This window comes from Pungitius pungitius, chromosome 15 (genome assembly GCF_949316345.1).
Source record: "Pungitius pungitius chromosome 15, fPunPun2.1, whole genome shotgun sequence".
Taxonomy (NCBI): Eukaryota; Metazoa; Chordata; class Actinopteri; order Perciformes; family Gasterosteidae; genus Pungitius; species Pungitius pungitius.
In genome coordinates this window covers 6,068,505-6,084,562 of record NC_084914.1, presented here as the reverse complement: position 1 = coordinate 6,084,562, position 16,058 = coordinate 6,068,505, and the positions used below count along the sequence as shown (strand labels likewise).

Below are 16,058 nucleotides of genomic sequence, written 5' to 3'. Positions count from 1 at the left end.
TTATGAAAGCGATTGTGTGTTGGCTGGGAGACGTGGTGAGTGGGCAGGCTGACCACTCCTCCGTGACAAACACAAGTAATGTCACAATTTATGAAGAAAAAAGGAAAAAACGTTTCGAAATTTGGGAATATTGTTGTCACTTCCTGTTTTGTGACGATTATAGAAAATGCTTAGTGATTCATTTTGAGCCATAGTTTGGTTCTATTTTGGTGTTGCTGTGTGAGATATATTTTATATTTAACACTGTCTAGCAGAGGAATACATTTTAAATAGCATTTATTGTATCCTGTTACTGCAAATTGGGTCAGCTATTTTTAGCAACAGGCGCTTATGCATACGAGATCCTTCAGATGGAAATCCTAAGAATGTATTGCACAATTTGCGGGGCCGATAGACGTGTATTCACATGTGCACGGAGATATAAGTATATTTCGTGCATATGTGTTGTTAAACTGTAAATACAATTAAAATAAAGACCGTTTTCAAAGCCTCACTTGGTTTATAACGGCAGCTAAAATATTAAAAACCTTCAATAACAACCTTTTCTTTTCAAAGCTATCACATGTTCGACGGTCGTTCGTGAGACAACAGCGAACCTTAGTCGGGATACCAGACAATTGAATTTAAATACCGTTTTAAATCATTCGAATGGAAAAGTAGACAATAGGAAATACCACCTCTGACCACAGAAAGTGCAAGTGTTACTATCAGCTGGAACCGGGACAAAAACCAACGTGGGAAGCAAATATCTTTCACAAACGCCTCGTGTTTCCTTCCGATGGGCTATTTTACTTTTTTTTCCTTTATAATTTTTTTTTTAAAGCGTGAAACGCATCTGCGGCGTTGTGAAATAGAGTCGTTGCAGGCGTGAATCTGCGGAGTCGCGTTAAGGTCACACGCTGTGGCTGCCTGAATTCCCCTCTTTGTGTTTACACATCCGGGTTCCCCCTGTTTGCAGCCCATTCCCCATTTAGAAGCCATTTTGGACACAGATCAGTAACATGCATGTAAACCCCGACCGACCTCCCGATGCAGCGGTGCTACTATCCGAGTGAATAACCTCAACAACAACAGAAAAAAGAAGCGCCGAGCTTTCGCCTCGGACGGGGTTTTTGTCGACTTCATTTCTTTCGGTTTTATTTTGGTTTTGTTTTGTGTTTTGGGGACCCGCTTTCGATGCGAAAGGCTGCACGCGCTAGCGGACTCAAACCGTCGGGTTAATCGCTGCCATCTCTTTCTTGCAACATTGTTGCGGCGCCGCGGCTATTGACACGAGTTGTGGCGGCGGCGGCGGTGGTTCAGGCCGCTGGAGGGACCGGAGGCCCGTGGTCCTTTTGATCCTGGACGGATGTTTTTGGACAACCCGAGTTTTAATGCTCGCGACGGAACGCAGGGGGAACATATCGGTGCTGTGATCCAAACGGAACATGTCTTTTTCATGGATGACTTGTTCACTTCTTCTGGGAACTTTATGCGCAGGTGAGCTGCCATTGTTGGTTCCGAATTTCGCAACAATTTGTTTTGCGCGTGTGTTTGTGTTTAATTATCTCCGTGGATATCGGCCCGGGTTCGTTGTTAAAAGTTTGTTGGCAGTGAATCCTGTCGGTCAACGGTGGCGATTTTACTCTCTTACCCATAATCTAATTATCTCCCTTTGCTTCCACAATCCATCTATTATTAGTTATTATGCAGGTCAATTTCCCCCAACATTTATATTTGTGTGTGTGTGTGTATAATATATATATATATATAATTTAAAAAACTGTTGCGTCCCCCTCTCCTTTCTTAACTAACAGTGGCAGGAATAGAAGGCAGCAGCTGCACCAGCATTCTGAAACATTATAGGCTGTATTTCGGGTCCGCTGTTGTTGTGTCCTCAGCCTCGATTTGAAACCACACTTCTGGTCTGAAAACCAGATTTTCCCACATCGACGCGCGTCGGGTTCGATGGGACAGCAGTCTGAGGGCAACTCGCTCCTGCGAAGCCAGCGATCTCGCTACCACGTGAAATTGGGCATGAACGTTGTTTTTCTTTTGTTTGGCCTTTTTGTTGTGTGTGTGTGTGTTGTTGTTTTTTTTGCGTGCGTTCGCAACTCCTAGGGGAGTTTTTTTCTGTACGTCCCTAACATGTTCACCCCCCCACCCCCCAATCCAGCTATAGATATTCCTTAGTTATTTTAACAACTACAATATCAGTCTTTCCTCAATATCCTCTAGGTTTTCTACGCATTGTAATATATATTATATGTTTAAAGTGAGGCAGAGTCTCGTGGCCAAATCGCGCTCCTACTAACGCCGTTTGATGGTTTAGAGATTCGGAGTGCATCGTAAGCTGCTTCGCACAGAATTCATGTTGTTGTGGCGTAAGCCGCGGTAAATGGCAGAGGGAAGGGGGGTTGGGGAATGATCTCGTAGTAAAAGTCCTCCCGGATCATGTGACCACAGATATCAGAAATGCCATCTTTGCTCAATGGACCATTGAACATCCCTGCTGTTTGTTTGTATGTTTGTTTGTCCACGCCACCTTTCAGGCCCCTCCCTTTCAGTCTTAATAATGAGCATGATGTTTCCTATATGCTATAGTGAAATCCATTGTCTGCTTCTGCACAACTAAATGCTAGAATGTGTAAGTAAATCTGTGTGTGTGTGTGCGCGCTTGCAATGGGTTGGTGGGGGTAACACTGGGGGGATGGGCGGCCTCCTATAGGCAGGGATTTAAAGAGACATGCACTATTTTTTCGGGCGAACAAAGATTTAGGATGAACGTCCCAGCAACACCATAAACCAGGTGTTCAGTGCGCTATCTCCTCCAAAACACGACCCGCACGCTTTGCTCTAGTGTGTCCAACATGGAATTCTCAAAGACAAATGATTCCCCCCCCCCCCCCCCCCCCCCCACTCTCATTGTGTGACAGCAGGAGACTGACGGCTATTGTTATATCTCAAGGCTTGGTGAGGGGGAAACTATTTCCTGCTACATGACAGTAAAAAGCCCGTAAAGGAGAAGGTCTTATCTGGCTTTCCAGATGTGTCACACTCCAGCAGGATACAAGGGTCTTTATCTGTGGAAGTAGCATCCCGGTGTGCGGCGAGCTTCTGTATCACACGAGGGCGTACCACTGTCTTTCTATAGCTAATTAAATTCTGTCCATTTCCCCCTCCTTTTTAGTCATTACTCGCTCAAGACATGTTTTGCTGAATGGGATTATGCTGAACTACTATTTAGCGCCGCTTTCGTAGCCCAGTGGAGCGCCCTCCTTACTACCGAGAGCTCCCAAACTTGGCCGCGTGCCACGGTGATGATGGAGGCTCCGCCATATGGCCGCGCTTCCGCCGCTTTAAACTTTTTAATTCATTACGACGCAGAGCTGACCGAGGCCTTCTGTCCATCTCAGGGTACAGTCTGGGCGAAGCCGAGACCCGGGAGTGTGTGTACTACAATGACAACTGGCGCACGGAGAGGACCAACCAGAGCGGCTTCGAGCGCTGCGAGGGCGAGAAGGACAAGCGGCTGCACTGTTACGCCTCCTGGCTCAACTCCTCAGGGACCATCAAGCTGGTGAAGAAAGGCTGCTGGCTGGACGATTTCAACTGCTACGACAGGTCGGGATAACTGTGCGGGGTCATCGCCACCGTGCATTTCTATTGATGTTTCAGGCGTCTCGGCACCGGCCTCTGGTTCGATGCGTCTATATTGCTTTGGCTCGGGATAACCTTCTGCCAGAGGCATCTGGCAACTTTGTCAAATGGACAATCTACTCTCAAATGTAATGATTAGCTGTCCCTGCTAATGTGTTTGGGCTTTACAAGGAATTTTAAGATGTCAGCTCAGCCAAACAAGTGATGTGTCACATCTTGGTAACTTTTTTTTATGGGTATTTCTTTTTTCTAATCTTTTACATGGTTAATTACCAGTCATTCCATTTTTCAGGGAGGTAAATGTGTTTGTTGTCACACAAAAACATGCACCACTGACATGTTATAGATATTCAGGATATATTACCGAAGATTTCTTTGTTTTGAAACTGCTATCACACGTACACCTTTCAACACTTATAACACACACTCAGTTGCCAGCTAATTCTACAGAACGTCATTGAGGTAGCCGGGGTGGACAAAATAACAGGACCGCCTGTCCGTATAATGCATTAAACACTTTAACGGTGTCCGTCAAAATGATCAGTCTAATCAATACCTCCTTTCGAAGTCATTTCAACCCAAACTGAACACCGAGCCTTTGTGATGGTTACAGGATGCTTTGAGCTGTTGTGGTTTCAGACTGCTTCATCTTTGTGTGGGTGTACCTAATAAACTGGCAACTGAATGAAAGGCTCGGCAGACATCACACAAGTTGCCAAAACAAAACGTGTCTGCGGATACCGCACACGTTTTGTTTTGGCTCAGCCGTCCAAAACTCCACAAATATTCAATCATGTTGATTGAGGAAAGCAAAGAATATACATACAGTATTTAAGTTGCAGATGTCACTTAATTACCAAGTCATCAGCAGACTACCCGATAAAACTGGTGGGCACGTAGCCTCCTGCATCCACACACACACACACACACACACACAGAATAAACAATATCTCCACTAATTGGGATATTTTCCAAACCAAATCACGAGGCAATCCAAACATGTTGTGGTACCAAACTCTAAATTTCCCATCTTGATATTGAGCCCCACTCTGTTAGACGGGGATTTCCACGAGGAGGACTTGCCGTTTGGTAAATGCTCAGCAACCGTCCTTCTTTGTGGGAGGCAGCAGATAGACGGCTCAGCGTCCACAGCCCGCTGATGGCGAGTAGATACGGTGACACCGGGCCACTCGGGATTTATCAGTCGGGAGGAGAATTTCAAACTGGCTTTATCAGCAGCCAGCGGAGAGCCGAGTGGCACGATCACACTTTTTAGGCTCCAAAATGCTGCGGCTTGAATATAAAGAAGCTGGAAACCTGTGGTGGCTCACCAAGGCGAGCTTGAGACAAAGTAACTCTAATCATCGGCACTGGATTACACATCTGTGCGTAATAATAATGAAGCATTAGCCGTTGGTAATGTAGTTTGGATCCTTTTTAAAATAAAAATGTTTATCTGTGCCACGGTATCGCTACAATGAACCTGCACTTTTGTATGTTTTCATGATAAATATGTGCACCGAGTGCCATGTTGTCGATCAGCGTAGCTCCAAAAGCCCATTTTGAAACGGTATGTGAAAGAGATTGTTTGTTTAGACGCAGTTAAAAGTCTGTTGAAAGCTTCAGGGGAAATACCTTCGGCCTGAAATGCTGCTGTATAGGCGTAAAGGGAATAAAATGACAGCTGAAAAAAAAAGCACGTTACATTCTGATGAGGCTTGGTTTATTGTCCCAGAGGGAGATTTGCTTTTCTCCGTCAGTTCAACACTGAAACACAAAGATTCAGACAGTAGTATAGAAAATAAAATGCGTTCATCTCTCCAAGCTCCCGACTGAGTCAAACAAGGCCGTCTGCAGGGCTGCTATTACAGAGCATAATCTGAAAGAAACGTGTGTTTTACGGTTTCCTTAAGTGTATGTTCATGATTAACATTAATAAGACAATATATGACCATTGATGTTTCTTGTATAAATATTTAACAACTATACAGTATAAAATGTAAAAAACATCTTTTGTTGTTTGGATTTCAAGGCAATAGTGTCGGTGTGTCATCTGCTTAATTATGCTTGATTCTATTAATTTGTTTTAGGCAAGAGTGTGTCTCTATGGAGGAAAACCCTCAGGTCTTCTTCTGCTGCTGCGAGGGCAACTACTGCAATGAACGATTCACCCACCTTCCTGACATGATTGGCAGTGGCAACCGAGGTGAGCCGCAAATGCATCCCACGTACAGTACAAGCAAAAAACAGGTCTTTGCTTTTCCCCTCCGATTAGTGGAAGTGAAGCTTAGCAGTGAGAGAGTGAGAGAGAGAAAAAAAGCACCATGTATATCACACTGATGCACGTTACACTGTCTTTGGTCCATTTACCTTCTCGGCGTTTTGGTTTGCTTCAACGTGTAGTTTCAACAGAATCTTTTTTTTCCTGCATAGTCTGCATTATACTGATAGTCAGCTGACACAAAGTAGACTTTAAACCCAGCAGAACTAGGCTATTTGTTTGTATTTTTAGAGCCTTTACAGTGCCTCAGTCACTTATGATCAGGGCTGGACAATCAAGATGAAACGTGTCTCCTTTTTTAAAATCCGCTTTCGCGGTAACGCTGCAAACAACCGGCAATGTCACAAAGCTGACATCCTGTAATTATTCTGTTCCACCCTCGCAGTGAAAATCCGACCTCCACCCCGAGTGCCGTCGCTGCTCAACGTGCTGGTGTACTCCCTGCTGCCTCTCTGTGTGCTGTCCCTGGCCCTCGTTCTGGCCTTGTGGATGTACCGCCACCGCAAACCTCCCTACGGCCACGTGGACCTGAGCGAGGTGAGAGAGGCCGCGTTCCCGAGGGCCGCCTCTCGTTAAAAAGGGCGGGTGGTGTAGTAATCTGTGGCGCCGAGAGAACAGTCGGTACCCGCATGCTTGTTTCTGCTCTCGCTCACTTCTGATTACCCAAGAACGAGGCTCAACCGGCTCTCCCTGTCTGTCGTTCAGGATCCCGGAGCCACCCCTCCCTCCCCCTTGGTGGGTCTGAAACCACTGCAGCTGCTGGAAATCAAAGCAAGGGGGCGCTTTGGTTGTGTTTGGAAGGCCCAGTTAATGAGCGAATATGTTGCTGTAAAGATCTTCCCTGTTCAGGTATGTTAATTCACCTGACCTTTGCACAATGAAACATTTTTCTTTGCCTATTATTCAAGTTGGGATTTGTATTGTTTAACCCAGGTATTTTTAATGTTAAATGTATCCGCAAAATGTGTATTAAAATATTGAAGATCAAGAGCATTAGAGAAAATAAACCATTGAATATATAAATAAACCATGTTGAGAAAAAAACAGCAGGCTGAGACGCAGCTCATAGGGAAGCAGAAATCGATAAATTGCAGCTCGAGTTTGAATCATCAACCTGCGAAGTGAGGCTTAAGCAGAACGTATATGATCTTCATCGATTTGTTAAAAGCTGAGGAGCTGCGTTTGTTCCAATGCAATGATTATAGTCCCTACCCTTTCTTCTCTGTTGTAATTGAACCTCCTTCAACCCGTTTGTCAGGCAGCCACCGACACACACTCGACGTTTCACCTTTTGTTTATATATTGCTTTGTGCTCACACAGACTTTAGGTTTAGCTTTTAAGAATATTCAACACATAGGTTACAAAACAGACACATAAGACTCTTTTTCTATAAAGACCTGCGTGGTCAATGCGATGAAGCGGTTGTAATAGCTGCAGGTGAAAATCAGATGCTCAGCACTCAATTTCCAATATTAATGCACAGGAGGCACCAACGAGGGCTTGTTTTAGTGTCTAAGAAAAGGGTCCCAGCGGTTCTACTCATGGTGATGAATATGTGAGCACCTTCTGGTCTCCCTGTGTGTTCGTATAGGACAAGCAGTCATGGATAAACGAGCGGGATATATTCTTGACTCCGGGGATGCGTCATGAAAACCTCTTGCGTTACATCGCTGCAGAGAAGCACGGCACCAACCTGGAGACGGAGCTGTGGCTTATCACAGAGTTTCATGAGAGGGTGAGTGCACATCACATATATGTCTATAGATATATATATCTCAAATTCATGGTGAGGTCTATAGGGCCTCAATGTTTACTAGAACTGCTGGGCAGTTTTCTTTTTTTCACAACAGAAGAGCATCACAGCTTTTATTAAAGGGGATTTTATTACTTATGGCAGGTCTGCAATACCCAGTATACCTTAAAGAAATATGATTGTGGTGCTTATTGATATAGTATATTTCTTAGGAATGTGGTGCGAAAACTGTACAGGTAATTAAGTTGAATAGTACAAGGTGTGTGTGTGTGTGTGTGTGTGTGTGCGTGTGTGTGTGTGTGTGTGTGTGTGTGATAATATGTTGTGAATAAACACCTTCAGGCTGCCAGAATAAATTCTTTATTGGTCTTCTCAACTAATGTATTAATACATTAAAACAGGATTATACAATAATTAGCATAAGCACAAATGTAGCGTTACGTTTGTGTAATGACATTCATGGCTTGTGTTCAAAGTACCTTCTATTCGCAGTAGTGGGACAAACATATTTAGTTCCAGTAATTGTCTCTGTGCCATCTGTGCATGTGTCGCCTTTTTGGTTTGATGTCTCCCATTTCTGTCCATATCTTCTATGATTATTTAAGCTCTATGGTTTGAATATGGTAATTCTTTGCTATTTTACTAGCAAAATGAAACACAGGGTTATGGTTGGCTAACTCTTTACAGCGGCGCTTTTTGAGAAATGGATTCAATTGGCTTGTTGTGCGGTTTTTAATCGGTGTTCCTAAATCATGTTTGTTGTGTGCCTGTGTGTGCGCAGGGCTCATTGACGGACTACCTGAAGGGCAACACTGTGAGCTGGAGTGATCTGTGTCACATAGCAGAGACCATGTCCCGCGGTTTGGCTTACCTCCATGAGGACATTCCCAGCTACAAGGGCGAGGGACCCAAACCCACCATTGCACACAGGTAGAGACTATTCCTGGCTTTCTTAAACCTCTCAACACGAAAGCAGACACATTTTATATGTTTTAGTTCCGCTGGGTTCTGGTTGTAGATGATTTAGTAATTCTTCCTTGTGCATCTTCATGGATTAATATGTAAAGACTAAATTTGTCCTGTAATGACTTTTCCAGGGACTTCAAGAGTAAGAATGTGATGGTACGAGACGATCTGAGTGCAATCATCGGCGACTTTGGGCTCGCTGTACGATTTGAACCGGGAAAACCTCCGGGAGACACTCATGGACAGGTATCACTACTATCTCTACTCTACTTTATTTCCACATTGGCACTCTGAGGCAAGCATGAACATATTGTCACCAGATGTCTCTGAAATGTTTATAATGTACATGTAAAGCATTGTTTTGTGTTGCTATAACTGGCATGGTTGGCAACATAGAGACCTGATCACTATTGTTGCTGTTGCTAGGCAACCACTAAAGGAAATGTCAGTTTATCACCCTGAACCATGATCTTTAGACCATGAGCTCTCTAATACTTAATAGTTGTATCCACAGTTTCAATGAACAGAATTAATGTATCCAATACCATGTCCGTTGTATCTGTATTCACTATGGTCAAGTCATATAGCCATATTGTGGCTATATAAAAATTTAATGAGTTCAAAAATAATAAAGTTGAGGAATTCAGGGTGCACCTGCAAAACAGCAAGAGGTGCAAAGAGTGCAAAAACACGAGGCGTCGGCAGTGCGCCATGCAGAAGCTCTCAGTAGAACAAAAAGCCAACATGGGCTTCTAAAGCATGCTGTGTTTACATGCTCTGTCTGATTGTGCTTGAAGCGCAGTCCTCTAGGGATGCTACCATTGAGTTCGTAACAGCATGTGATCCGGTGTGCTCTAGGTTTGATTTGTTGTGAAACACGCAATTAGAAAACACTCTCATGCACATATGAGCCAAGTAGCCCCCGTACGTACCCTTAAGAAACATCCGCCGTGCACATTCACTCACGTGTACTTGAATCCGTTGTCCTGCCAGGTGGGTACGAGGCGTTACATGGCTCCAGAGGTGCTGGAGGGAGCCATAAACTTCCAGCGAGACTCCTTCCTGAGGATAGACATGTACGCTATGGGCTTGGTGCTGTGGGAGCTGGTGGCTCGCTGCACAGAGACGGACGGTGAGTCAAACCGTGCGAGAATGCTGCCTCACCCGCAGGTGAAAGGTCACCGCTTCGGGCTGACCTAATAAACAAAGGATTTTTTTTCCCTTTGGACAGCCATCTGATCTAGGTTAAAAGGTTGAATGTGGGTGGTTTAAATGGAGGGCAATGTTTAGCGTTTAAAAAAAAAGAAGAAAGAGATCCAGATGCCGCAGTATTTTCTTCACTGTGTAATGCTTTCCATGCTGTGCCCTCGCCTCACCTCTTCAGGTACGGTTGGCGAGTACATGCTGCCGTTTGAGGATGAAATAGGCCAGCACCCCTCCCTGGAGGATCTGCAGGATGTGGTCGTGCACAAGAAGATGCGTCCAGCCATCAAGGACTGCTGGCTCAAACATCCTGTAAGTAACGGTGCAAGGATATCTCCTGCAGTATCAGCAGCAATACCAGAGGCTATATCGTACATCCTTTTTTACAGTGAACGCAGCTCAGTTCCCTGAACTAGTTGTGTGTTTTTTGCCGTTTCTGTATCCTAATATCTACACCACAAGGTCATAGAAAAAAAATGAGAGATCTGTATCCTATGATAAAAACAAGTGCCCTTTTAACAAAGCAAGGAAATAGAACCACAGACATACCGTCTTGAAACTTCCGGTTTGTGGCCACAGGGTCTGAGCCAGATGTGCGAGACCATCGAAGAATGCTGGGACCACGACGCGGAGGCGCGACTGTCTGCTGGTTGCGTGGAGGAGCGCATCGGCCAGATCGCCAGGACGATCAGCAGCTCTACCTCGGACAGCCCCGTCTGCATTGTGATGTCTCTCACCAACGAGGACCTACCTCCCAAAGAGTCCAGCACCTGAATGGGGGACCCCATCCTTCACCTGAGCAAGACCTGACTTTTTATTCTTTCAAATCCAAACTCAGCGGATCTCCGTGAATATTTAAAAACATAGAAAACTAAACAACTAGCAACTTGAATGCAGCTGCTATTTTATCCCACACTGGTCATTCTTCTTCATTTTCTTTTTTGGTTGGTGTTTAAAGTCAGATCTTACTAACGCATCCATCTGCTGTAGCTTTTGAAGTAGTACCAACATATGCGATTGGGCGCATCTGATAACACCCATGTGTTGAATCTTAAATGTCGTCATTACCTCATGTATTTCTTTTCTTTTTCGTGTTGGTATATATTTTTTTTATTACCTCATACGTTGTTATCTTGGTCGTTCGTCCTGTCTCGGTCATGATCGTCTGCGGCCAAATGAAACAAACCTTTTGCTCCAAACCTGGGACGACGCGCTGCACACCTCGGAGGAACCGCTTTGAGACTGTTAGACAATATATATTCATCTTCCTCAGGGGTCGACACTTCTTGATTTTCCAACTCGAGTGTGCTCCCTCATTTTAAACCTGTGAATGCCTCAGAATGGGAAGAAAAGATATGAAAATAATCGGGAGTACAGTTGTGTTCACCAGGAGGGAGGAGCTAAAGGGGGAGCTGAGCTGAGCTGAGCTGAGCAGTTCTATTGGACATCTACGACTTTTTGAAGATTTGGGGCAAGCCTCTTGTCCCCGGGGATCTACCTCTCAGGTATCCAGTAGGCTTCTTTGGAACATTTTCTCTAAGTTCAGAGCCAAGCTATCCAGCTAGCTATCATGGACATATTCCTGGATTTTATTTTGTTTTTTTAATTGTAGAAATTCAGAGTTACTCTTTTGCCAGTGCCAGGGGGCATTGACGGACGCTGTCTGGAGTTCCAATGTCACTTGTCTGTGTGTGTGTGTGTGAGAGAGAATTTGAAGACTAAATGATGGATAGTGTTTTTAAAGTAAGAAGCATGGACAGATAGTTGGGGTTTATCCTTGCGAGGGGCATACTTGAGTAAGCAACATGTCTGTTTTTTTCTTCTTTTCATTTTCATGGGTCAGACACCAGTCCCCAGATACCTCAAGTCACTATACATCATGCAAGGAGAGCTCAAATGGTTGCCTTTGTCTCAAATGCAATGCCATAGTTGTACCATAACATGAATACCATACATTGAATGTCCGTTATGCTGCTGTGACTATTCCAGGATACTCAAGGATTTGTAGATGTATATGTTGTTGATATAACTCTAATGATATTATGTGAGGCTAATATTCTGTTTTTTTTTTGTTTTTTGACGGTAAGCCCTCAGCTGCTTACTCCTCCAGACTGACCTCAGATATTCTGACAAGTACCTCAGGCTTTTTCTACATGTATATCAAGTTGTGTTATGTATTTTATTGTGTTTTAGTAGTTGAGATATTTTATTGCCAGTTGGGCCTCTGTCTGTGGAGATTTCCTTTTCTTTTTTTTTAAGAGCCTGACCAGTTGTCACAGTGTGAATGCTGTACAAACCTAAAAGAAGAGGCAGATTCTTGTAAATAGACCTGTTCACACAGTTGCCGAACACTAATCTGTTTTTAAAAAATATATAAAAGCAGGATATTGTTTTCATTTCACAAAAACAGAAAAGAGTTTCCCAGTTCCACCTATACATATTTAAAAGTAATTTTGACATCAAGCCCTGTGATATTTTATATATATATATATATATGAATATATATTCCTTTTTTTTTTCTTCAAGAATGGTGACTTTTATTAATAATGGTATCAGTTCCTCTGAATCAGAAGCTGTGTAGGTAGCACTTGCATTAGAAAGCTTAGTGTGTATATCATCATCATCATCAACAACAAAAAAAATCCCTAATGGTTTGGTGCTGGTGGCTTCTGTGATTGGCTACTTGCTGGAAATGCCAGTTTTTACAGTATTACCTCAATAATTAACCCGCTGATGTGATGTTCAGACCTGTTGGTGATAGTTAAACCACGTTGGACGACACGCAGGCTCATCTGTTGTGCTTTGATTGGTGTTGTGAAAGGTGGTGATTTAACAGTGCTCCGTGACGCTTGATCCTGTGCATTTTTGGTAAAGAACGTGTGAGGAAAAAAAACAGAAAACCCCCCCCCATCAATCCATACCGAATAATTTAAAGTATTTAGGAATCATCAACTACGTGATTGATAATGCACCCCCATCATGTAAAAAGTGGCATGTGCGTGGTCCAAGAGTCCAGCAATATTTATTATACAGCAATAGTCACTTGAATATTGTAGTTTAAGTACTTAAACTCCGATGTGACTTAGCAGTTTTCTTTTGTTGATTTAAAGTACATCTCATCACACCTGGATCATGTTCTGATGAAGACACATGTGACAACCCTCTTAATAGAACACGTGCTGTGGGTTGACTCTTTGTGTGTGTGAGAGCTGAACGCGACCCAGGTGCTTTCACATATTGTGCCAGAAAAATAACGATCACAAAAGGAAAATCTGCCGTGACCGTTTGTTACCTCCAAATGCTGTTTTACACCCAGCTCTTCTAAACAGAGAACACCTGTTACCTCGTGCAGTACCTCGTTAGTAACACTAACATGGAGTCAGTCTCATCTTCAAAACAAAAACAGGAAATATATTAATGTGTACATATTAACATGACAAATGTAAAGGGTCTCTTCCTTTCTATGTGTGAATCAAAAACAAAATCTTTTTTTTTTTTTTTTTAATTTACAGTCAACATATTTGTTTATCATTGTGTGAATGCGTGTAGGCCTGAAGAGCGTGACCTTCCCTGTTTATGTGAACTGTGTGTGTGTCTGTGTGGATGGGTGTGTGGTGTATGTTGGTTGGTTTCACTAAAGCAGTGCAAATGGGAACTTTATTTGTGTGTTGAAATGCTTAGAAATATAAACTAGATGAGAATACATCCATCTTTTTGTATATTGAAATAAAGACAAACACTGATTAACCATGCAAAGGGAGTCGTTTTTGTTCCGTTTGCATCAGTTTAACCATGTTTACCACTTTCAAGTCGCCTCAACAGAACGCAAAATAATTGGAATAAAACATATTTGAAAAGCTATTAGTAGGACACGATTTAAAGGATTTTATTTCAGTTAGTTACAATTCTGAAATATGTTTTGTTTTTCTTAATATTGCACAAGGCATAACCTTGTGCAATAGTGTTTTAGTTACACATGGACACTAGATGGCAGTAGTGGTGCCATTAGTTTGGTTACGTTACTTCTATTAATCAAAACTGATTAATGGGTCTCAGAAGAAAACATTGATCAAAACTCATCAGAAGTTATGTTAGTCTTTTGTTGGTCTAACAACTGTTGGCAAGACTTGGTGAAAATAAGTCACTGCACTACAGAATTGCTGGCCTATGTTGAACAAAATGACAATGATGAGGATGTAGTTCTGCTGAAAAATAGTGAATGCTTAGCATACCTGTGGTCTTTTTTTTGTATCAAATAACTGACATTGACACAAAAGGTGAAGGGAAAGTGATGATTAGCGCTACTTTACATTACAAGATTGTGCGGCAGAATTGTCAGACAAATGTTACAAAATGCAGATTTATTTAGCAACAAGCAGAACTACGATCTTGCAAAAGTTCGACTACATATTAAAATTAAAATCCAACGTAAAACTAGTGATAACTTAATCCAGTTGAGTAAAATGCCCAAACGTCCGCCTGCACCGGAAGGCATCACAGTTCTGTTCCTCTAAGAACATCTGGCCAATCCCCACGCGTCTGCGCCGTCACGTGACAGACCCGACTGGTAAATTACGATTGACTTGAGAGTTGCTGATTGTAGACTACTTTCCGATGTACAGTCACTCAAAGCGGCTAACCCTTCTTGGAGTTGTTTCTTCCTAGCGCAAATGCTCCTGCGTTTTCACTGTCTCTATTGAACAAAGTTTTGTTCGGACATCGTCGCCATTATGTCAGAAAACTGCAGAGCAGGTGAGTTGAAGTAGCGTTTTTAGCTTTACCAGCGAAGCAGTTTATGACCCCGGTCGACAGCATCACTTTTTCACTGTAACGTTAGCGGGACGGTCCGGAGATCGAGCTGTTAAAACATAAAAGTTATCGTTATATTTATTTATTTGAAAACTGTAATATAACTTCTTGTACACTAAATATGTTCCTTTTCATTAGTATTGACTTCTTATAGCAACGTCTGGCAATGCTTTTAATACGTTTTTGACAGATAACGGTTAACGTTATTTCACAAACAAGCTAGCCGGCTTTAACAGAAATAACGTTGCAAAGCGTGAATGTTATAACCCTTATGAGACGTTTGCTAACCTTATAAAGGAAATCCTATGCGTGCCCTGAAGTACCATGTATTAAAGACACTCTAAGGTTACTAAAGAATGCTTGTTGTAAACTCTAAACTTCACCAAGTTTCTAAAATAGCTAACGTTAAGTATTTGTATGAATGTTAAAGTGATTTAGCCCGATCTGAGGTTAAGAGGACACATTATTGTTTTGATCAGATTCTTTTTTTTAAAGTTTTTTTATTTTTTTATGTCGAGTAGCCATATTCTTTGGTCCTTCTTGTTAGGGTTTTGTGTGCAAGTTAAGAGGAATTTTAACAATCGAATAATACAGTAGAATCTCTAGGAAAGGAGACCCACGATGGCACACATCGTTCTCACCCATCACTCTCTTGTCTCTCAGCCATCCAAGGACCAGGGCAGCGAGTTAAGTTCAGGGGCTAGCTGGACCGTCCCCCCCCCCACGCCCCCCCCCCTCCCCCACATCTGTGGCAGCTGGACAGGTGGCTTATTGGGATGCTACGGAAGGGCAGTGCTGGTGGCGGTGGGACTAAGAAAACCCAGGGTCTGCCACGACCTCTCCCCAAGCCTCACGCGGGATCTCTGTCCGCTGGATCCACCAAGACCTGGGACATGGGCCGTGGCGTCAAGAGCCCCAATCCTCTGAGCAGCATGGGGCTGACGCCGCACCTGGTGGGGGCGACGGGAGTGGATCCGGAGTACGTGATGCACCTGGTGAACGACGTGCGGGGGTTCGCCGATGTGCTGCTCAGCCTCAAGGAGGCTTTCCAGCCTAAAGGTGAGTGTGGCTCTGTGTGTGTTTGGGGGGGGGGGGTCAGGGAAGAGGTATAACAATAAAAATACGTATCAGATGAAAGGAAACCCACCTTGTTGCACGTTCAGAGGGATTTAAGGGTTAAAAAACGGACTACAGTCAAATCCCTTTCCAATGACCTACTATAATTTAATTCTGGAATTCTTACACATCATTCATATACTTCCAATGACTCCCAGGAAAAGTTGGGGAACATGTTGGATTAGGGTAAAGAGAGAGAGCAATATCCTCATTGTGATAAGAGCAAGGCATTTTCTACTTGAATAAGTTCTTTACTTATTCTGTGGAGAAATGTCTCTTCCGTAACGGGT

At 43.2% G+C, this 16,058-nt stretch overlaps 1 protein-coding gene across 1 annotated transcript; it reads left to right on the top strand.

The window, feature by feature from the left end:
- The first annotated feature begins 834 nt into the window (after positions 1–834).
- On the top strand, positions 835–13,352 carry LOC119209512 (activin receptor type-2B-like). The gene is made up of 11 exons (XM_037458922.2): positions 835–1,479; positions 3,396–3,603; positions 5,730–5,845; positions 6,306–6,457; positions 6,626–6,769; positions 7,513–7,656; positions 8,456–8,604; positions 8,772–8,886; positions 9,634–9,772; positions 10,025–10,155; positions 10,423–13,352. Exons 1-11 carry the CDS (start codon positions 1,428–1,430, stop codon positions 10,615–10,617), a joined length of 1,545 nt encoding a protein of 514 aa, XP_037314819.1. The 5' UTR covers positions 835–1,427; the 3' UTR covers positions 10,618–13,352.
- The last annotated feature ends 2,706 nt before the right edge of the window (positions 13,353–16,058 follow it).